This window comes from Apus apus, chromosome 5, assembly GCF_020740795.1.
Source record: "Apus apus isolate bApuApu2 chromosome 5, bApuApu2.pri.cur, whole genome shotgun sequence".
In the NCBI taxonomy this organism is placed as follows: Eukaryota; Metazoa; Chordata; class Aves; order Apodiformes; family Apodidae; genus Apus; species Apus apus.
The window spans coordinates 30,694,347-30,716,974 of NC_067286.1; the positions used below are offsets into that span (position 1 = coordinate 30,694,347).

Here is a 22,628-nt window from a genome sequence, read left to right on the forward strand (position 1 = left end):
TTTTCATCCTGGTGTCCTGAGCTGGACAGCTGGGAGTTCAGCCTCCATGAATTGATTAGTCTTCCTGTCAATGGCTGGAAGCTACCACTTTTCAGTCCATAAATAGTTGCATTTTTGTGCTCAATAAAATGTTTTCTTCCAGTATATCTTCAAATGCTAATAAAGCACTTGGGAAGCTCAGCATATAAAGTGCAGAGACAAGCTCTGTTTAATTTTTGTTATGAAAGAACTTGAAACAAGTTGACATTTATGAGCTGATTTCATGGGAGAGAGAAGAGCATAAGGGAAAGTCCTGCTAGTCTGAGCTTCACAATAAGCTCTAAAAGACTAGACTTCTAGCCAGCTTGCACAGTTTTTTTGCATGATTTTTGCATGTCTGAAAACTTCCTGTAAGTGCCTTGTTATTAGTGCTTCCTGGGAACTCTGGGATAAAGAGAGCTTGTACTTACTGATCTGAAATACCAACTAACTCATTGATTTAATGGTCAATAGCTTGCAAATGCCAAAAGCAGATTCTTCCTGAAATGGTGCAGCTTTCTAGTAGAAATGGAGCTAAAGGCTCCAGAGGCACAAATGTAGGGAAGAACAAGTATTTACCCTGTGTTGGATGGGAAGTGCACTGGACTGAGCTTTCTGCCCTTACCACTTTAGCCTTTTAGCTAATAAAAGGAGTTGTTCTGACTGCAAAGCAGTAATATTGTGCCAGTGGAAAACCAGTGTGGAAGGACTCTGGCTTTGTTTGTTTGTTTTTGTTTTTGTTATGGTTTTTTTTGTCCTGTCTTCCAGAAGATAATTAAACATTGTGCAAGACACTGAGAACTGTATTCCACTGAACAAAAATGAAACCTCCTACACTGAATTTATTTGTGCCTCTTGCAAGTGATGTGCTGATTCGTTGCCATGGTCCAAAAGGATGAATTGGGTGTATTTTTCCTATGCAGTGGTTCCTAGCTGCTTTGGACAAAGAGAGGTGTTGGTGGTGAACTTCATGTTCCTAGTGGGATCCAGCCTGGAGTATGCAGCTACAGCTGCGAGTGGGACTTTCACCACCATACTTGTGTTCTCATCCTGAGCCGCAGAGATGGGTTTTGAGAAGTGGCTAAGAAGCAGTGATTGAGCTCTGTGTTTCCAAGTTGCAGAAGCTGTGTCCTGGAGTGGGGAACTGCAAGTAAACTTAAGAGTTTTCCTTCTCACGCTCAATAATTCCTTACACAGCCACCAAATGGTTCTTTAGATGGATGCTGGTAACACAAAGTACTGTGTAATGATAGCTCCTGTTTTCAGGTCGTGGGCTGTATTTTTGTCTTTCAGCCATGCTTGGAACTCAGCAACTGGAATTAAACCAGAACAGGACGTTACCACCAATGCCAGTGGTACTAAACTGCTTTTGTGAAGGTAGCAAAATAATGCTATGTGTGTCTGTAATGGTTACTTCTGAATATCCATTTAATTCCTTTGGCCATTTTAAGAGAATTGGCCAACTCCATTGGAAAGCAAAGCTTTTCATTGTACAGTGTTGGTCTCATTGACCATCCTACCTATAATTCTTTAGAGGTTAGCAGATGATAGTGTAACTTCTACACAAACCAAGGTTTTCAAACCACCCCTTTGTCCTGGAGAATGGGCTCAGAGAGTGAATGCTGAAAGTGTTTATTGATGTCTGTCTTATTTTCAAAACTGTTAGGTGGCTTCCAGTGCAAAGCAACATGCAGTGGAAATATTTCAAATTTTAAGATTAAATTAGAGGGTATAGCAAATATCTTAATTCATGTTCAAACAAAAGGGACTTTGAGTGCCTCCCTGGACTCCTTATGAGGTTTGTATAAAGGACCTCCAATCCCAAGAGTTCCTCTGCAGGGAGAGGACACTAATTTGTGAGTGTTATTAGGTGTCCTAGCAGACATCCAAGTACACCAAGGAGTAAGCAAAGAGGTGCAGTATACAGAGGTGTAGGTGGTAGAGTTGCACTTCCTCCACGGCAGCTAAAAGCCACTAATATATATGTGTATAAAGCTTGTATCACTTGCAGCCTATGGGCACAGAAACTATTCAGTGGGCCAGGAGACAGTGTTTTGACTTATCTGATCATAATTGTACTTCATGAAGGGCCTTTTCAACACCCAGCTTTCTTCACTAGGGTTGTTGGTGTGATCTGTCTTGTCCAGCCATGGTGTTTCTTGTGCCAAGGTGTTGACAGGATCCAGGATTACTTTGTAGTTGCTTCCTAATTATCTGAGCACCTCCTTGTCAGCTAATACCACACCCCTGGGCAGGAAAAAAGCTGCGACTAAGCCTGTGTTTCGAGTCTGTGTTGAGTGTGGAGAGGGTCACAAGCAGCCACCCACAAGAGCCCAGCAATTCTTTCAAGTGCTTTAAGGTATGAAAGGAGGATTTGGAGAAAGCGGTGCCACAGAAGCTGTCAGAGAGCAATACCACTGGAAAGGGGAAAATCACATGAGACCCCTGGGGGTTAATGCTGGCCACAAATTACTGCTGAGTGCAGGGAAACTTGGACTGGATATTTGAAATTTATTTCATGGCCTGCCCAGCCTTTCTGTCCAAAACTTTCTGATTAATAAGCTAATGATGGCCTAGCCTGTCTGTTCAAGAAGCAAGAGAGAGGTATTTGTGGTGACTGTGGGTTAGCATCGTCCTTACTTGATACAGTATATTCATCTCCCGGACTACCAAGGGGGGAAAGGATCCCATTTTGGGGCCGCTGGATCTGCTTTACTAGTTCTATGGCTTTAAAAAGCTGTGTGCAGCAGTTTTCTGACTGCTCTTAATAAACTTTTAGTCGTTATTAGCTGAGTGCCTCAGTTGTTGTTCCAGATAATTTCATCAAGTAAAATTCCTTGCAGTGTGGAATCAGCTGTGTAGTTTGTTGCAAGAATTAGCAGGTCTGTCTCGGCAGCCCTACAGTGCATGGGAAGCCCTACATGCCATAGGAAGCAGGCGCCAGGGAGAGTTTGTGGCCAGGCAGGGAAGGCAGCTTGGCTGTGCAGCCAGCAGCCCAGGTGCACTCCTCTGCACACTCCACTGGCAAAAGAGCAGCACTTGCAGCTGGTTAAATTGGTTTTGTTTTCCAGCTGTGCTTGATGTATTGTTTGAATATCCTGCTGTGTTGTTTTTTTTTTCTCGTGACTGGAAAGGGGGCTGTCCTGTTATTTCCCTTACAACACTAGAAGAAAGCCTGGGCTAGCACCCATAGCTTCCAGCCTGTTCAAAACCTCACTTTTCATAACACATGCAGACAGTGTAAAACTGTGCTACTAGGCTGAGACTTGTGTACTAGCAGCTCCACCCTGTCTTACAGGAGCCAAACCTTTGTGGACACATCTCAACAGCGGAGCTTTGTTGAAATACTTGCTTAAAATTCATCCCCAGCATATAACACAAGGAAGGAGGGTGCCTTGGTGGCTGCAAACACTGCTTCCCTTTGAGCACGGTGGTGGTGTTCTGGTGAGGCAGTGTTCCAGTGAATTCTTTCTTTGGTTGCTTAAGCCAGACCTTTCTCCTGTGAGAAGGGAGGCAAGCAGCACTGCTCTGGCTCAGTTACAGCTTCTCCAGGGCTGTTACACAAATATGGCAGTCTCTTGGCTGTGTCAGAAAGTTTACACTCAACCATAGAAAGCAGGGCTGCATGGAAGAGTGATTTAGCAAGCAGAGAAGTACAGAGCATCTGGAAAGGTCAGATAAAGCTGGAATGTCACTGTTGCAGCCACAAAGAGATAAAACTGCCCATTTAGTTTTTTTCATATCTGTCATTTATGTGGCTGTGGTAGCTTCGACATTTACATTGCTAAAATTGTTCGGTGGCTAAAGTACCTTACGACTGTTGTGGTTTTGGTTTTTTTTTGCAGCAAAGAGCTCTCTAGATCTGCTCAGAGGTATCACGGCACTGCTGCTTTCCAAGGTGAAGCATTCTTTAAGCTTGAAAATGTTGACTTACTGTCCTGCTTCCCCAGGTTTCAGGAACATGGCCTGAGCCACTTTGGCACCAGAAAGGTACTACATTTGGAAAGGACAGTGTGAAGAGGAAAGGTTATTGGCTTTCAGGAGCAAAAAGCAAAACTTTGGGAAGTGTAAAGTGTACCAGAGAGAGCGTGTGTGCATGCACATGTAACAGGGAAAACCAAAGGTAGGTTTGCAGTTGGCAGGACTGGGAGATATCTGGAAGGCACTAGCTGAAGATAGTATCTCATTAGAGCTTTGGGTGCAGAACCTGCAGCCATCACCTGACAGTTGATTTTAGTTAACTAATGCCTGAGCAAGGGTTAATACAGTGAACTCTGAAGAAGCAGGGACTTTTCATGTTGTGTCAGAAAAAGAGTGCACGTGCCTGTTAAAACAGATGTGTACATAGGCTTTTAGAGGTTACCCCAACAGTAAACTTGCCTCATGTGCTGAGGCAGCAGAACAGTTTCTCATATTTGTTTGCTTTTAATAATACTTTTATTCTTTTTATTATCTCACAGATTATATTGTGGTAGAATATGAAGGTCCTATTGTTCATACAGCACCCAGCACACAAATAGCAGGAGTTGATCTTGGTGTCAGGGGTTTTGCTGATGAAGCTAGAGTGTAAAAAAAGGAAGCTACGAATCATAGCTAGGTAGGAGCAGGGGACACAGAGCAATGATAAGAAATGCACACATATATGCAAACACGTGCTCCTTCATTGGGCATGCTCCATTGTGAGCACTGAACAAGAGGCAGACCTGCAGAGGGGTCCTGGCAATCTGTTATGTCCAAAAATGAAATTAAGAGTTCAATACATTGAAAGATCCAAGGGCCAAGAAACACGGTTCTGTTAGCACCTTTAATGCTGTTGCCATAGGAAATTTATGGTGTGAGATTTGAATGAAGAAAAGCCTGTTGATGGTATGTTTTTGTGCTGTTTTGTGACAGTAAGCAGTTTTCCAGCTCTGTGAAATTTCCATAAGCCTCAAGATTAACAGACTATTTGTTTCCTTGTCTTTGGGACAGGGAGTTAAAGGTAAGCAGGAGAATAATCTCCAGGTTTCTGCATCTGCAGGCAGCAAGGAAGCACATCTGCTGCCTCAGAGCAGTGGTTTGAGCTCACAACTGAGGAGACATGGTGCTTCCCATCTGGCAGTGCATTTCTGCCCTCCAAACTGGGATGCACTTCACCTCCCCCCAGCAAACACATGGGGGTTTTTTTGTTTGGATGCTCCTGGAGTCCAGGCCTATGCCAGAAAGATGGCTGGCTACTCTCAGCCTTCCACTTTTGAAAGCTTGTTTGCTGGTGACAGGCAGCATAGCAAAGCTAAGTGGCCATGCTGAGATGATTACCACCATGAGCTGTGATCCAGGGTGTGGAGAGGACCAGCTGCACTGCCCAGAAGGTGGAGGGGCTGAGTGGTGGTTTCAGTAGATTTCCTAGAGTAACAAAAAGGTTTCTGTGAAGTTGTGTGAAACCAAGTCAATAAAAATGGTTCTAAACAAGACTGCCAGTGGACAGCAAATATTTCAGCTCTGCCACCTTCTCTTGCTCCCACTGACTTTTCTGCCTCTTTCTCCAGCCTTCTCTTATCTTGTCAAATCTCCTTAAGTTTACTACTTCAAAGTAAGAAGGTACGTTACTCCACAGTATATGCAGCAACTGCAACAGAAAGCTGTTTTCTGATTATTATGTTTTGGTGGATGTTTCTCTGGGTTGGTCTGTGAAGAATGTAGTTTCTTAATCACATTGCAGTTATTAATAGCCTTCATAATCCTGCTTTCTTGTAAAATGGCCTATTGCACCCACACTGGGCTGCTGGTTGTTGCTGTTAACATACATTGTTGTGCTGCAGCTGGTATTATTCTTACAGGAGTTCATATTGGACCTGAAGATGCCATGAGAAAATGTTTGCACATCTGGGAGTTGTCTAATGGGAACTGTGTGTGCTCTGTCTGTTAACCCTCCATTGTCCATGTCCTTGAGGAGCTGAGGTGTTAGCTCTGCCACTGATGGTTAATGGCAATGTTTTGCAGAGTCATCTCACTTCAGCACATCTGAGGCCATTATGTGGTGGAGAAAGTCTCCAGCAGAGTTGGAAAGCTGGCTCTGGGACTTAGTTTTCCACTAAGCCCTAGGTGCCTTTCTCAGCAATAAAAACACTCTCACTGATCTTGTTATCCTGCCAGGATTTATAATAATGTGAAGTTTAGAAGATTTGTGATTTGATTTTAATTTCATCGGTGTTTCTTAGAAATGTAGAGCTGGTCACCCTCTTCCATCTGAAAACATGCAAAGAAGTGCCTAGTTGAGCTATAGAAGGATTATCCATGATTTAAAGCAGAACATTCTAATCTACTTTGGGCTAATGGAAAACTTGAAATGGCTTCAGAAAAGTCATACAAGAAATAAAAGTGCAGCCTGGTGGCCTGTGAATTAGATCTCAGGCTTCCTCCTCAATTCAACACATTTTGTAGTGTGACCAGTTAATAGCTCTAGGTCTCTCTTGCTTTTTCTACTTTCAAAATATGAGAAGGAGGTTCATGGGTATCCACAACCTTCCTGACATAACTTGCTGTCATACTTGGATATGTGATGATGATGTAGCTTTTGAAAATATCTCTGTTCTCGTTTGTCCTTCTGGAAGAGTGAAGGAGCTGGCTGCCAAAGGGAGCCAAATAAATGAACCTCTTCTCACCATAATACAGTGTGGGCAGTGGATGAAGACAGTACCACCACAAGGATGTTCTTCAGAATACTAGGCCCATTTAAAGTAAAACTGCTTTTATTTGGAGAAGGAAAAAAACCCAAACAAACAAAGAAAATCCCACAAAACAACACATCACTTTTATTTCTCGAGGGAACAGCAATATAAAGCAATAAAAGGTGCTTAATACTTACTCTTTGTTTAAAGCTTCCAAATCTGGAAGGAAACCAAGCCATCTTGGAAAAAGAGATTCCAGACTTTCACAATACGTGCATCCGTCCAAAGAGCCATTGCCATGAAAGTATTTACAGCTGCACTGTTATCCTGCTCCATCCCACAGCCCCGGCAGAGAGCAAGGCCAGAGCACGGCAGTGGGAAGCTCAGCAGCTGTTGAGCAATGCTTTTTCCAAGAAAATATTCTGCTGTGCTCTTTGTAGTAGTGTAAGCACAAATGTGAGCAGGTTAGTAGAGGGAGCCCAGCTTTCAGACAAATAAGAACAAGCCTTGATGCTCTTTGCCATTTGGAGTAATCTTTCTTTTGAAATCCTGTGCACGGTGTAAGCAGTGGTGGAACATTTCTAAATTTTTGGCATGCCATGCTTCAGTATCAGCTGAGTCCTTGCTGCTGCGGTTTCACAGCAGCCTAAGATGGCATGACTGCTGTGGTCCACTCCACCCTCCCTCCTACTTGGCTCATGTAGGCCAAATTTTCTCTTGCAGAGGCTTGTTAGACTCTGCCGAACTGCCTCCATGCACTAACTGAGCAGAAGATTTGCCTTACCAAAGAAAGTAAACAATTCTTTGCTGGGTCAGTGAGTTGGATTGGCTTCGGGAGGACATCTGGGAGAGGGAGGGAAGACAGATCTCCTTTCGTTGTGGTAGCACTGAGCTTTTGGAGCCACTCGTTTTTTGAGTAACATCACCCTTCTATTTAGAGAGTGATTGAGGGGTTATCAGTTTGTACAAAGGAAAGGATTTACTTAGTGTCTTATTCAAACACTGTGAAACCCATTCATTAGCACTAGGACAAACTTGTCTGCCTTAAAAGAACTGGTTGCTCCCATTTACTCTTCAAACAGCACTTTTGTGGCTTCTGCATCTCCAGGTTGGGCTCTTTAATTCACCTGCCATGATAAGATATCTGAGGTGGTTTTTCTTTGTTTCTTGTGTTTTAACCATCAAATGGTAGCACTTACTTTTTTCTTTCAGACCTGTTCACATGGCACTCTTTTGAGATAATCCCTACTATCACATCTCTTGGGTGAGATGGTCTCTCCCCTGCCAGCACCCCACATGCCCATTGTTCAGAACATGGACTGACAGACTGCAACCACAGAAAATGTGTCTTGTCATCAGTTGTGGTGAAGTTCATTTCTCTCATATAAGAGATCCATCCTCTTATCCTGACCACTCGAGGTCAGAAGGCATTTCCAAAATTAGTTTTGTTCAGCCTGAGTGCCACTGTCTGTGTTGTAGCTTGGGCCTCCGTCCCTCCTGCAGTTCCATCTCCTACTATTACTCCAGCGGTGGTGTGTAGCATCGCTAACTACAGAGTGGCTGTGATTCCTATCATTGGGGTGGCTGCAATGATCCTGCTGCCAGAGGCTCTCAAATAGTGGAAGTCTGGGACTGTGCTAGACAGTGCTGTGGCGAAGTAATGCTTACTTTTATCCTTTCTAGGACATGCACTTCTGCTGAGATGGGCAATAGCATCATCATTGAGAAAGCATTTACTCCTCCACGTGAGGGAGAAGGCAAGGTGGGACAGTCATGCAGGAGAGGGAAGTCTGCTTAGCAGCAAGTTGGTGAGAATGGAGGCAGCAGGACATACACTACTAGGTTGTGGTTGTATGTGGCTGAGGAGCTTGGCATGCTGTCCCTCAGCGTTAGCCTAAGGGCTGCAGTGTTTGCTGGGAGTGAAGCGGACCAGAGCAGTTGGCTGTAGAAGAAGAGTCCTTTTTTTCTAAGCACCTGTCTAGAGGTGAGAAATCTGGAATGCTGTTTTCCATTCTCCTTTGTATTATGTTAAGATGCATCATCTAACACTCAAGTCCCTAGCAATCTGAGCACTTAGCATGCCTTAAAATCAGTTTCAAGGTATTCTAAATCAAAGACAAAATGTAGGGGACTCTCCAGACAATCAGACATCCTGAGGCAGTGAACTGACTGTTTCTCTGAGACTCCCTCTGTCATGGGAACACCCTACAACTTCTTTTGGACATTTAGGTGCTGACGCTTGTGTGTTGGACAGTGAGTGGAATGATAACCTAACAAGCATTTGAATCTGTGTCATGGTATCTAGCAGTATTGCCTTGGTTCTGAGCTGTTTGGCTTCTGGGAAGATTACTGACTGTTTTTTTTGTTTGTTTGTTTTTCTTCCTGTGTTTTAGACGTTTACAGCATGGTGTAATTCTCACCTCCGCAAGGCTGGAACACAGATTGAAAACATAGAGGAAGATTTCAGGGATGGTCTTAAACTCATGTTGCTTCTGGAAGTCATTTCAGGTGAGAGAGGTTCTGTACGGTGCTCTCAAGTGTCCTGAGCATCTTCATTCTGAAATCTGTCCTCCTCCTTTCTTGCAGAATAGGGACAGCAAGAGCTGTAATGCTGCAGATTTTGCTGGAATAAAAGAACAGCTGCTTTCTGATTCAGAACAAATTTCTTCCTAACAAATATCTTGTCTCCAGCAGTGACCATTAATGTGCTTTTGGAATGTACTCCAAGCCTCATGGCCTGTGCGGGCTGCCCGTTGCATTCCTGCTTCTGCCTCTCAGCTTTCCTCTGCCCATCAGGAATGCACAGCCTCCTGTGAAGGCTCAGGCAACGGCTCTTACTAGTTGGCAGGGCTGACAAAACAGCTCTGGGAAGAGTGTGGGAATGCTGCACTGGCAGATCATACCAAAGCCACATGACAGTGGGAATAGGACAGAAGTTATTGGACGAGGGAAGTCAAACCAGTAAATCTTCTGTGTCATTCAGTTTCAGCTGTGACTGAAGTTTTTCCATTCTCATTCCAATGTGAGCTCAGTACTCAAGCCTTTAGGGGGAAAAAAAATTCCTAAAGAACAGCAAAATCCCAGAAAACCCAGTCCGAAATAAAAACAGTGCCATGAACAAGTTGTGTCAGATTTGTTTTCACTCCCTTTCACAAATGTCTTGCCACTTGACATATATCTCCCAGGGATTATTTCATATCAGCAGTAATCCCTACTGATGTGCTGATAAATACCTTAGTAAAGTATTGTGGGAAGCATCGAGGGGAATTAGACTATGTGTGAAACTGGGGTTGTATGCTCACACACTTTCTTTTGGTGGCTTTTGAGCCAGTAATAGCAACCCAGTGACTTGCACTCCCAACCTTTGTGGTACATTTTCCAATAAACTTGCCATGATAGAAGCACTCAGGCTGTGTTCCCTCTGTCCCCCCTTCACCCCCTTAGCCTTTGACAGCACCTACAAAGTTGCTGTCAGTAGTATGTTTTTCAGAATTTATGAAGATAGGTTAAAACCTCAGGGATTTTGCCTATGCTGGTGGCTTGGAGGGATCAGAGTTCAAAAAATTATCAGACCTTTGTAGCACTCACATTGCCAGTAAGAAACAAGGTAGCAGAGTCCTGTTCATTTATTTTCTGTATTTATGTCCCCTTGCAGAGGAGGGGCTGCAGTATAGAAGCTGGAGCAGGTGGGTCTTGGTGGCTTAGTTTCTAATTGCTGAACTCGAAAATAGAGGAGAGATTCATGAATAGGGGAGGATGGATGAGGTTTGGTGCTAAAGCAGGAGGTCTCTTATTCTCACAGTGTTTAGTTTCCTATCCTCATCTCTCACCCTTCGTCTCCTTTTGTCCCTTTGGGAGCCTGCTGGCACAGGGCATGTTGGACCCCCCTCAGTTTGGGAAGAAGGTATGGCTTCCAATTGCTGTCGTGGTATGGATGGCATTTCCCCATCTGCTGATGAGTGGCTCTGTGCTGCAGCCTGCTGCCCAGTGACCAGCTGGCAAAAGTGTGGGGAGCAGCTGTGAGATGCATCCCACCAGCGGCCATAGTCCTTCACACGCTAAGATCTGAGCATTATTTCTTTACAGCCAGAAGAAGCTAGAAGCACAGTTCTCCTGGGTACATTATGAGAAGAGGAGAAGTTTAGCAGAGTGTTTTTTTTCCCCATTTCATTTCCATCATTGGCGTCTCTATTTCCAGTTGTGAGCCCTGCTGCTTTTATGGAGCCTCCTTCCACTTGCTGGGCCTGCTAGTAGCCCCTTTGGCCTCTAGTTTGGGAAGCAGCAGTCCAGCTTGAGTGTGGGGGTAAGGAGTCTCCTGCTGTTCAGCAAGGGTGTGCCTGTGTGTTCTTTCCTTGGCCACTACTCACTTGCCAGAAGGCTGAGTCTCTTGATGGCTCTTAGCCCTCCAGTTTCAGCTTCTGGCCTTTTTTTTCATCTCTTGGCTCACTCCACACCTTTCTCTTCCTGTATTTTGAGGGACTGCAGAGCTGCTGCTGGGAATTTGGCATGGGCAGGGTTGCTCTGAGGCAGACTGATCTTTTCCTCTAACCCAGAGGTGATGGCCAGAGTAGCCTTCAGCCATGAGAGTGCTGGGAAAGGCATATTTTAAGACTAACACTGTAAGACTGAAAAAGGCTAAGCTTCTGTTTAGTACTTTTCAAATAAAGTTGTAAGGCTTCCCCCCTGCTCCCCCAAACAGAAGAAATGACTAATTAAGATTTTTCCTAGACAAAGTTGCTGTAAACTACTTCTATGCCAACACTTCCTTGCATTGTTTGGCCTTAAAGTACAGCCTTGAGCTAGTACATAAGAATCAGAGCATGGAAGCAAGTAGACCATTTTCATTGTCTCAACCGGGACAAGAACTGAGAAATAAAGCAATGATGCAAACAGCTGAAAGCAGAACATATTTCTAGTAGGCTTTCCTTCTAACAGTTGACATCATTAATAATGTATAGCATGGAATCAGATTAAGCTTTTCTATAGAAATCTAAATTTGTCATCAAGTCCAAGTCTGAAGGAAATAGCTATTGGGCTTTGGGACTTCTAAAACAGATACCCTTTTGTGTTGTTTGAGAGAGGGAGACTGCAGTTTTGCAATCACCATCAACTGCTTGGGGATCGCATTGCTGTTAGAGGGAACAATCCTGCTCTCCCTGCTGTTGGCAGCACACATCATGTGGCCACAAGGTGAATGGAATCGGCTTGCTGTTCCAGCTGAAACCTGATCTCTTCTCTTTATTTTTCTCTTTGCAAGGCTAGTTTACAGTCACATCAGCTGAAGAAAAAGTTTTGGCTTTTTTTTGCCGGGTCAACGCATTTGTTGATGTTTGGCAGCATAGGTCTGCTTAAGTCTGTTGTGAAATAACATGTAAAAATGTCATTGTGAATCTGTCACAAAAAATGCTTCCACCTTTATTTAGAACACCTAGTATTATCCAAATGGAAAAAGAAAGCAATGTACCATGGCATGTACTTGAGACTCCGTTAAAGCAAAAGAGATTTTTTTTAATCCTGGGATGGAGGCAGTACCATAAATACATCTTTTTTCTTGTCAGACATCAGTGTTTCATTTTGAGTGTGGATCTGGTTTTATCCTTAAGCTTGAAAGCTAATGAAACCAGCCTACAGTAATCACTGAAACACCTTTAAAGGATTTTCAGTTTCAGACTTTTTCTTTGCAGGGCACAGCTATGGCGATGGTCTGGTTTTCTCCCTATTAGCTTTTCCTCACTCCTTTGTTAGGAAACAAGGCATCCAGTTTTAGTATGAAAAAGAGTTCTTTAGAAAGTACTTTTCTTTCTCATTCTTAAGCCTCAGCTCGCATTGACTTAAATATTCAGGTTCAAGATAGCAGGAGACTTTTGGAACTGTATAGGTCAGGTGAGTAATTACTTGCCTAGACCTGCCCATTTGATCTCTTTTTAATTATCTTATAACTCCTTTTTCAAAGTGCAAAATGTGCTTGCACCATTTTTTGGTGTTGTGTGTCACATACAGCTTGTTCCTGATTGTTCCATCTAATTATATTTCTCACAGAGGTTCCTTTCAAAAGTCTACATATGTCCAAGCTTTAATTTGCTTACTCTGCATGTTGTGTTAGTGTTAGCAAAAGTAAGCTGTGAGCACAGTTACAGGCAGCCTATGAAGAAGGGCATGACTGCACTTAATGCAACTTGTTCAAATAAATAAGGTCCAGAAAGTGCTTTTCCATATCTTCCAGCTTTGTTCCAGTCGGGAGCTGGCATTTGTCTGAGACTCATTTCTATCAGAGATTTATTTACCTGCTCTTACTTCAGAGCTGGGCTGCTTCCCTCTCTCTGCCTTAATATAAGCATATAAAATGCATACCACTGTGTAAGAGACCACTGCATAGAGTTAGAAATACATCAAATGTGGTGGAAAGGAGTTGAGATGACAGTCCTTAAAGTTCCAAAGCCTCTTGCCAAAGAAGTGAATTTATTTTCTGATACAGGCAGTTGTGGCCATTCAGTGCAGAGACTAGAGGAGTACGAGGTCTGTGTCCTGGCTGGGGAAAAGGCAAGATACAAGATCACTCTCATACTTGACTGGAGGGTTTTTCAAGGAGAGATTTGCTTTGTAAATCGGGTGTTGTAAATGCTGGAGGGGAGCTCATCACCTGCCTTTGTGGGGGAGAGAAGTTTGTGTCGTTTGCAGACATGGTTATCTGTGCTAATGGAACAGAGGTTAGTTCCGTGGCCTAGCTCGCTGTGGTCTTGAAGGACCTTTTCACCTCTGATACAAACCTGCTGTAGAAGGGCTTGGTGCTGATGGTTCCTCTGTTATTATTTTGTCTGGGATGCAAAAAAAGCTACTTTTCTGTCTGATTGTTTCTGGGGTTACTTAACAGTGAGTGTGGCTTTCCTGCATTCACTGTCAAAAAAGGATGCAAGGAGATCTGCCCTTTGCCTGACGGAACAACAGAAGCCACCAGCATGGGGAAACACCAACCAGGGCAGAAAAGGTTCAGAATTGTTTTCTAATACTTTTTTTGTCTCTTTTCTTATTAGGTGAACGTTTGGCCAAGCCTGAAAGAGGTAAAATGCGAGTGCACAAGATATCCAATGTGAACAAGGCCTTGGATTTCATTGCTAGCAAAGGAGTCAAACTAGTATCTATTGGAGCAGAAGGTAAAGAAACAAGCTGATTTGTCAGGGCCTAAGCTGTGCTTAATGATTGTCTTTCTCTCACAGCTGTATGTCACTTCTCTTTGTGCCTCCCTAGCCCTAACATGGCCTTGTAGAATAAACCACGGAGGAAAAGAGGGGACATATTAGGCTTTTACTCTGTATTTAAATCCCACCTTCACACCAGGCTGTCACACCTGATTCTTATTTGGGCTAATTGGTCAGGTCAAGGACGACCCCAGAGGCTCCAGTTTTCAGGACTTTGAGGCTTCTTGTTGTGCACCCCAGAAAGCTGGGTGCTCTGGCTGGAATCCTGTGCACCTTTGCAGAGAGATCATTGCAGGCAGCACCAGAGATGCCCTCAAGATGAACTTGTGGATCTTGGAGTCATCAGGGAGTTGTGTAGGATTTTTGTCTTCTTAGCAAAGATAGTGGGTGTTTTACAAATATGTCACCTGAGACCTGGAAAGGTTTGCAAGTTAGTAAGATAGTTTGTTCTTTTATAAACCTTAACAACTTGTCATAATGCTTGTGTTTTTGTGACATGTTTTCCTCTGCTCTGGACCTGTGTGTGAGTCCTGCCTATGGACTCATGTTGTCACTGTTGCTGTGGAAACACTGTTTCTGTAGTATTTCTAGGTTTGTCTTTACAGTGACCACAGAAAATGAGGGAGGTTTGTTATCTCCATATTACAGATGGAAAAATGTGGTTTATCCAGGGAAACTCCTGACAGAGCCAGGAAGTGAGCCCATGTTGCAGTTCTGGATGAGCATTCCTGCTCCAGGAGAGTTATGTGGTTGCATGGCTGAGCTCTGTCTGTTCTTATCCCAGATGGTCAGAGCAGTGTCAGCGTGCTGTCCCCTTTTGGCCTTTCAGGTATGCTCCTGGGGACATCCCCAAGACTTGTGCCTATCCTGTGGTCCGCTTGTTCTGTGTCGGATCAGACAGAACACTTCACCTACTGAAGATGCTTATGTTTGCCTTACTGAGACCTTTACTTCAACTTGAAGTTTATGGAGACTTTGGAACAATTTGAAATTAGTGTCCAGGGACATTGCAGACACTTAATTGCTGTGCTTGGTGTGTAAGAGGAGAATACAAGAAGGGAATGGCTCAATAATGTTGATATTTTGCGTGCAAAACTTTCCTTCCGTTTTCTCAGCTTTTCCCATAGAAGCGACCTGAGGGAATTACTGGCTCTAAGTACTCTTTATTTAGCACAAATTTATATCTATGCTCATTTTGTGCCCTTAGAAAGAAGACTGATTCATCCAGTGTGTGATACAGTAGCCCATATCTATACGGGACCCTTCTCGAAGTTGGACCTGGAGTCAGAGGTCTTTTACCTGAAGACAGCTCCTGCTGTCATTTGGATCTCAGACAGACATTTGGATCCTTCTGGGAGTCTAGAACACACATAAAACCTGTCTTCCCTCCTCTATTCCCTTTTTTGTTTTGGTTTGGTTTTGGTTCTGCTCTCCCTGGCACTAGTTTGCCTTCTTGTCTCCTTCCACTGGATTTTTCTCTTTTGATCTCTTCTCCTTAATCAGCTAACTGTACCCTCACAGCACTTAGAAATCATTTGCAAGTCAAATGATCTGTGACCAAAGATCTCCAGGGCCCAGTTATTCAATATGGATTCATAGCACTTACTGTGTTCAGCAGTAGGCTGTGAGGTGCCACTTTGTGACAGAAGCCCTGATGTCTGAACAGTCATCCTCACCTCCCCTGCCAAATGTTCCTGGCCATCTCAGTGCCATCACAGCACAGGCTCCCCAAGTCCCAACACCTGCCCATGCACCCAGACCAAGCCCAGGCCATTCTAGTTGTCACCAGGAAACCTAATGTGCTGCAGGGGCTTCTTCTCAGTCTGTCCATGTGCTTGGTGTACAGCAAATGACACATCAGCTGTAAAAATGGACTTTTACTTTGAACAGCTGAGCAGTAACGTTATAAATAATAAATAACGTTATAAACCTTTCTGGAGAATGAATTTTAAGGGCTTACTTTCAGACTTCAAGAAGGCATCGCACAGCAGCAAAGTAGAATATAAAAGGCAATGAAGCAGTCATAACACTTCACCATGAAAATGAACTTTGAATGCCTCTGTCAGGTTGGACTGATCTAGGAGTTTTCCATGTGGCTTTTCTCCCAGAGGAGAAAACCAGCATCCAGCTGCAGCGTGGTGGTACTGGCTAGGGCAGCGCACTCCTCACCTTGAGGTGGCTTTCTCCATCTCTGGGTATCTGCTGGGTGGCAGGATCCTGTGTGAAAGGCCTGCAACCCAGCTATAGTTCTTTGTATACAATAGACAAGTGGCATTCACCATGAATGTCCTGGCTTTATTTATTAATATTTTTCTGATTAAAAAATAAGCTCCAGAAAAAATCCCAAGGAGACTCAAGTCCACTTAAGCCTTTTGAAACTTGTGTTTAATCAGCGTGAAGACCAGCAAAAATGTTTTCATGGCATTTATCTCATATTTCATAAAGTAAAGATCCCTTTATGTTGCTTACAAGCCAAACTCTGCAAACGTGTCCCACTGAATGAGAACCAGAGTTGAAGAGGAGGACTTCCTACACACAGCAGGAGCACAGGACATATTCCATGTCCACATTAAACAGAGGGTGAACTAAGCAAAATAGAATAAGCAATGAGGTTAAGAGCTGCATTTTACAACCATATTTGACTATTAAAAATTCAAGGTTATTCTTAAAGTCTTGGTTTTGCCAGACTCCATAGGATCAAAGCAGTTGTGGCATACAGCAGATTTGTGTAAATCTGGATCAAGGAAGGCTTTAGCTTGGTGCAGCTTCCAAATGGTTTTTCATTTGCCTTTTAATCTCGCTGTCATCTGACACCTCAGGAACCTTCTTTTGCTGTAATAGATTCCATACTGGTGTCAAATGCTCCTGCAATTTAACAGATTGAAAAGGTCAAGTATGTGACCCTAAGACTGTTTTATTTGCACCTCTGATCTTCATAGAAAGTTGCTGCTCTCTTAAACAGATGGGGCTCAATTCAGCATAAGGATAACTTCAGATAAGCAGATCCCTATCCTCACCTGCGCAAGTGAAAGGAGACATAAAGCTTAGAGATTTGCAGAATTCCACAAGTCCCATCTGAGCGAAGCACCTACTGAAGCACCAGGCAGAGCAAGCATATATTTGACAGTGGAAAGAGGGGGAAAATGAGGTCTCTCCATGTCAATGAGTGAGACATAGTGTTGTATTTGTCCCTGTCTCCTGCCTGCTCACAATTAGGGAACTAAGATGTATGACCCCATCATCAATGCCAACCATCTGTCCTAAATCTGGCTGGACCATCATTAGCAACATGCTTTCTGAAGACAGGGGCACGGATGCTCGTCCTGCTTTATTTGTCTTTTGTTAGGATAAACAAAATGCAGAGCAGTCCTTGTTTTGTGTCACCATTGTTGCTCTGTCTCCAATTCCCAGATCGTGATGCTATCCTGCCAGTTGTTCATCCCCTGCAACTTTTTCTCCATGGGGTAACCAGAGACTGTGCTGTCATGGCCAAGTCAGAAGTGGGGGGATAACAGTTTCTATAGCTTTAATTCTGCTTCTGAGTACCCAGGCCAGGGTAGAACAGTGAGCTTAATCATTTTTGCATTTTTCAAAATGACCTCATGCATTTTAAAAAGATGGTGTCATTTTAAAAAGCCACATCCATGTAGCCAACCAGCCTGGCTCCTACGGACTGACTATTTGTCAGGCCTTCAACTGACTGTCAAACAGATGAATGAGAGGACTGGGTAGTTTTTTGCATATTTTGTTTGTGGTATTTGGTACAATCCTGGGAGCTGGGTGGAAACGCATTCACTGGTGCAAAAAATTTCCTTCTAGTGGATGCAGATGCCTCATCAGCTTTAGCCAGCAACTGATCCACCCCTGCATTGAATGAACATCACATTATTAACATGTACTTGCTGCTGCTGTTCAGACAACAGCTGCTGGTGATGGAGGAGGTGCCCACAACACTTGTGGAGGTCCTGCCTAGGAAGAACACTGGGAAAGCAAATTCAGGCAGAAGATACTGCCTGACTTTTAATACGTGAACTGCTCTCACATTTCTGAGACTTACTTGTATCAGCAAGGAGCAAACACGGTATCTTTAATTAAGCATTACATGGTTCTGGCTTTGAAGTGTTACATTTAACTTTTTAAACAATTCTTGTGGAGTTGCTTTCTCATCACCACCAGGAAGCAGAAGGCTTCCTGCAAACCTGTTTTGCAACCACATTTTTCACTTTAGTTTCTTGGCCTTATTCCACTATATTAGAAAGAGACTTGCAGCAGCTGAAGGGTTCCTAAAGGAAAAAGAGGTTGGCATTGGGAAATGCAAGTGTGTAAAACCAAGTGACTGAGGGCCAAAGGTCATACAGACTTTATGATCAGGCTGGCTGACTTTAACCAGGTTGCCAGGAGAAGATTTTTAACTCTAGAAATGAAAACTGCTTGCCCACTTCTAACAAATAATAACAGCTTTGTCAACTATATTAATGGAAAAAAAAATTTAAAAAGGATTGGGATTATGTAGTTGGTTAAATCTGCATCCTGGGTTGGATCACTCACTAATCTCATTGACATCAGTATCTGCTTGGTAGGTAGTGGGTTTTCTGTGTGTCAAGGAAAAGTAAAATTACACGTAGAGCTGATGTGGTGGAAATATTTTGTGCTTCCAGAGCAGCTCTGCTTTGGTGCACTGCTAAGGAAGAATCAAACGCAGAAGGAGGGAGCACACATCTTCCTTTTTGAATGAGTAATGCAATGTAGAGTGCTGGGGTAGGAGAGATACTTTCCACCTTAATTTCATCAGCTAACTTTATAAAACTGGAATTTGAGAATGTGACCAGACCATAGTGCTGAGTTCTAATGTCACATTAGCAACTTAACACCATCTGGTTTTATGGAGGTATCTTGACCTTTATTTCTAATTAAAATCCATGGAACACTAATATTAATTACCTATTTCAGCCTACTGATTGATGTATTAGTGTTCATTAAGAATTTCTAACATTTAAGTATTGTCATCAGATTTTAATCTAGTCCATTAAAATGAACAGCTCGATTTAGTTTCAGATCTTGAATATACCACAGCGTCCCCCTGACAACTGCTGTGGTTTTTACAAGCATTGGGGTATTTTGCTTTTTGTAAATCCTCACAGAGATCTACCACATGAATAAAACAAGCTGAAAAACAGATGCTTTATTTTCTATATTAGCTGTACTATCTCAAGTATTTATAACAGTAGTGAGGATTTTCCTTTAAGTTGATTGGGGTCCTTCATTGGAGGGGTGGAGAATGCGAAGAGTGCAGAACTGAATATACTTGCCATCACATGATATTTTCTCACATCAGCCTAATGGATAACCCCTGACCCAAAATACCTGTAAAAATCCATCTGCAAGAAAACTGTCAACAGGCAATCTGTTTTTTCATGCCACCAACAATATCTGTAGTTCTTTCGTATTGCAGTGAAAAGTTACTAAGCTTTTTCATTATGGGCAGCCTGATGCCCCACAAAGATATCTGTCTGTACTCTTAAGTGCAGAAAGGAGTGGACACAGGAGCTTATTGCAGTAGAACAAGGTGATGTGTCTTGTTTTCTGTCTTTTAAATCTGTAAATCCCTAATGCAGATGTATGTCAAAGCAAAGCAGAGATTATCCTTCTAATTGACACTGGAAGTGACACCACATGTATAACTAAATCACAGGCTTTCTGGAGCTTGGACCAGATGGACATGGTTTCTGAAACAGTGTGCTTGGGGTGCGTGCTACTTGTTTGTTCGTTTTGAATATACTGAGGTTCATATTTTCAAACTTTTTTGTAAGAGGAAAATATTTTTTTTATGGCTTAAAAGGAAAAATTCAAGTATTGTTACCTTTGCGACAGGATCCAGACAAGTGAAGGTTGCCTGTTCTGCAAGTATCTTTGTCCCAAAGCTTGGGCAGCTTTATGGAAGTGCTGACAGAGACATGTCCACCATAGTACAAAAATGGTTTCTGGCAGCTGTGTTAGGTCTTGAATTATTCTATCTCCAAACAACAGGTTAATTTTACCCCTTTTTGTACTGAAAATACTCTTGTAACCTGTCAGTGGTTTGTGAAAGATCCTTCTGCTGTGCAGGAGCCTTCCAGAGAATGAGCAGGAGAAGGCAGCTTGGCTAGTTTCTCTATCCAAAAAAGTAAAGGCTGTAAATTTTATAACATGTATCTATGGTCTGTGTGGAATTTTTGTAGATGCTGAGGATCAGCATTTGAGACCCAGCTGCTCAGAGTTCGAACTGTTTGGCACTAATCTATACATAGCAGAAGCCCCTTTCTGGGCCGTTGTTTCTCCAGGGCCTCTCCCTGTATCATACCTCACACAGGCAAGCAGTCGCTTTCTAAAAGCTCCAAGTTGTTGACCCTTGCTGATTCATACTGCCGAGTCCAATGAGCAATAAAGCACAATCTGCTTAACAGTTTATGTTATGGTTTGCTCAGGCTGGCCAGCTTGAGCCTTTGCTTCCTTTTCAAAGCAGGATGTGTTTACTTGAGGAATATACTTGTGTCTTTCAGCAATTACATGATGGAAAGAAGTCCTATACAGGCAGTTTGACCTGTATAGGCTGGTTGGAAGCAACAAGCATTTAGGCTCATTTGAAATTACAATATTGTTTTTTCTTGGTTTTCTTGGTGGTGTCTTGTTCAGACAGAACCAGTTGTCAAAGCTCATCTGCACTGGGAGGACTCACTGGTTCTTCTGGTATAATTACACTGGGACAGTTACATAGGTAACCTGGAGTACACATATCAAAGTAAGAGACGAAGGATTTTCTTATTCCCAGGTTGGCTTACATTGTTTCTAAGTGATAGGAATGAAACCTGAACAAGGTGTTTTTAGGCTGCTGTGGGGAATTACACTGATCTAAATTGGTCTCTATTCCTGGTCTTTTGGATCACTGATGTTTGTTTCATGATCAATGTTATACTGCAAGAGAAGCAGTCTGGTTACTGGGTACTGCTGAGCAAGACTCTGCTGTACCAGTAGAGCATTTGAGGAAGTGGGGGAGAACAGTTTTCAGCTGGAATTCTGGTTCTCCCATCTGCAAAAGGGAATACTCCCCAATGCTCCTGTTTTACTGGATTTGTACTTGCAACTTGATGCCTTCTATTTCTGCTCTATTTTTTTTTTTCCCCATAGAAATTGTGGATGGCAACGTAAAAATGACTCTTGGAATGATCTGGACCATCATCCTTCGTTTTGCCATTCAGGATATCTCTGTTGAAGGTAAATATTAGTTCTTTCCAGTTGCTGTTCAACAATGAACAATTGGGGTAGCTAAAAGGCTTTGCCACTTAGGCCCAGAGTGTTCCCTTAGGTGAGCCACTGAAAGATCCTAGGGAAATACCCTTCCCAAGATGTCTTTTCTTCTCAGTAACATTTCTGGTCTGGTTCAGGTATACCAAGAAGAGTTGTTCACATCTTCTTCTTGTAAGATATTTTAAGAGCAGCTCGAAGGGATGGCTATACCTGAAAGCCAACTTTGATGTTGGAATCTGTTGCATTTCTTGCAGGCTGATACAGGGACTAGCACTGAAAATGGACCTGTCTCTTTTAAGTCCTACAAAACTCTTCTCTCTAATCCTGAAAAAGCTCTCTCCTTATTACAGAAGCTCATTAAGAAAATAATAAGCGTAACAAAACTGTCGCAGTTGACTCCTCCAATCAAATTTTCTGACAAGTGAAATTAAATAAAGCACAATACAGTGCAGTCTCTATGAAAGAAGATCAAGGTCATGTTTTTTAGCGTATGCTCTAGAGACTCCTGCTTTCTAAGAAAATGAGGTAATTGGTATGCTTGCTTGCTTGCTTTCTCTAGAGACATCTGCTAAAGAAGGACTTTTGTTATGGTGTCAGAGGAAGACAGCCCCCTACAAAAATGTAAACATCCAGAACTTCCATATCAGGTGAGTTACAGGCAAGAACTTAACTTTACAATCTGTGTTATTTTCATGTGTCTTTTGGCATACTCAACAATATTCCTGACAGACTTCCCAAGACAATGCAGATGCACATAACACAGTAATACTGTAGTCCAGAGAGACACCTAGGAAATTAAAGGTAGTGGTTAAAAGAGGATCCAAGTGCCAACATCCAGCTCCTCATTCTAGTTACAGTTGCTGCTTTTGTAAAGTTCTTCAGAGCATTAAGTCCTCTGAAAGAAGCATATAGGCCATGGGCTAAGCAAGACAGCTTTTTTTCTGTGAAAACTAAGAACACATTAGAAGCCATGAAATTAGGGCTGCACCAGAAACTTTATAGTATGGCCAAGTTGGGAAGGGATGAGAGGTTTTCTTGCTCTGCTGGCAAGAAAATTGGCAGATGTTCCAGTGAAGATTCTGCACAATAGGGCTTTTTCTGGCACCTCTTGGTGTCCTGTATGAACCATATAAATGTAAAGCACTTTTTTGAGAGCTTAAGTGCCATCCATGCTAGCCCATACTATAGAGGAACTAGCTATGGGCATCTACCTTTTCCCTAAGGAATTCACTTGTTGCTCCTTTAGGGTTTGTATCTATACCTTTTTTCAACCCTGAGCTCTACACTTTTCCTTCCATGCTCCACAGGACATGCACACAGAGTTCAGCACAGAGAACTGGCAAAAAATAGAAGGGAATGCAAAGGGCAAGTCCTAATCACGGTGGATTTTTTGAGGGATTGAAAGGAATCTTTATTGCAGTCTCATGCAGGTACAACACGTGGCTCCTTCCCGGCAGTTAGAGAAGCACTGTTAGCTAGA

General features: G+C 42.9%; 1 protein-coding gene across 6 annotated transcripts in view; it reads left to right on the plus strand.

Moving 5' to 3' along the window:
• Positions 1–22,628, plus strand: part of ACTN1 (actinin alpha 1) — an 89,716-nt gene that overhangs the window by 33,796 nt on the left and 33,292 nt on the right. For all 6 annotated transcript variants that reach the window (XM_051621102.1, XM_051621104.1, XM_051621106.1 and 3 more), the window contains exons 2-5: positions 9,062–9,176; positions 13,700–13,819; positions 21,029–21,115; positions 21,708–21,795. In XM_051621102.1, the coding sequence (XP_051477062.1) occupies positions 9,062–9,176; positions 13,700–13,819; positions 21,029–21,115; positions 21,708–21,795 (410 nt within the window). The remainder of the gene's footprint in view (positions 1–9,061; positions 9,177–13,699; positions 13,820–21,028; positions 21,116–21,707; positions 21,796–22,628) is intronic.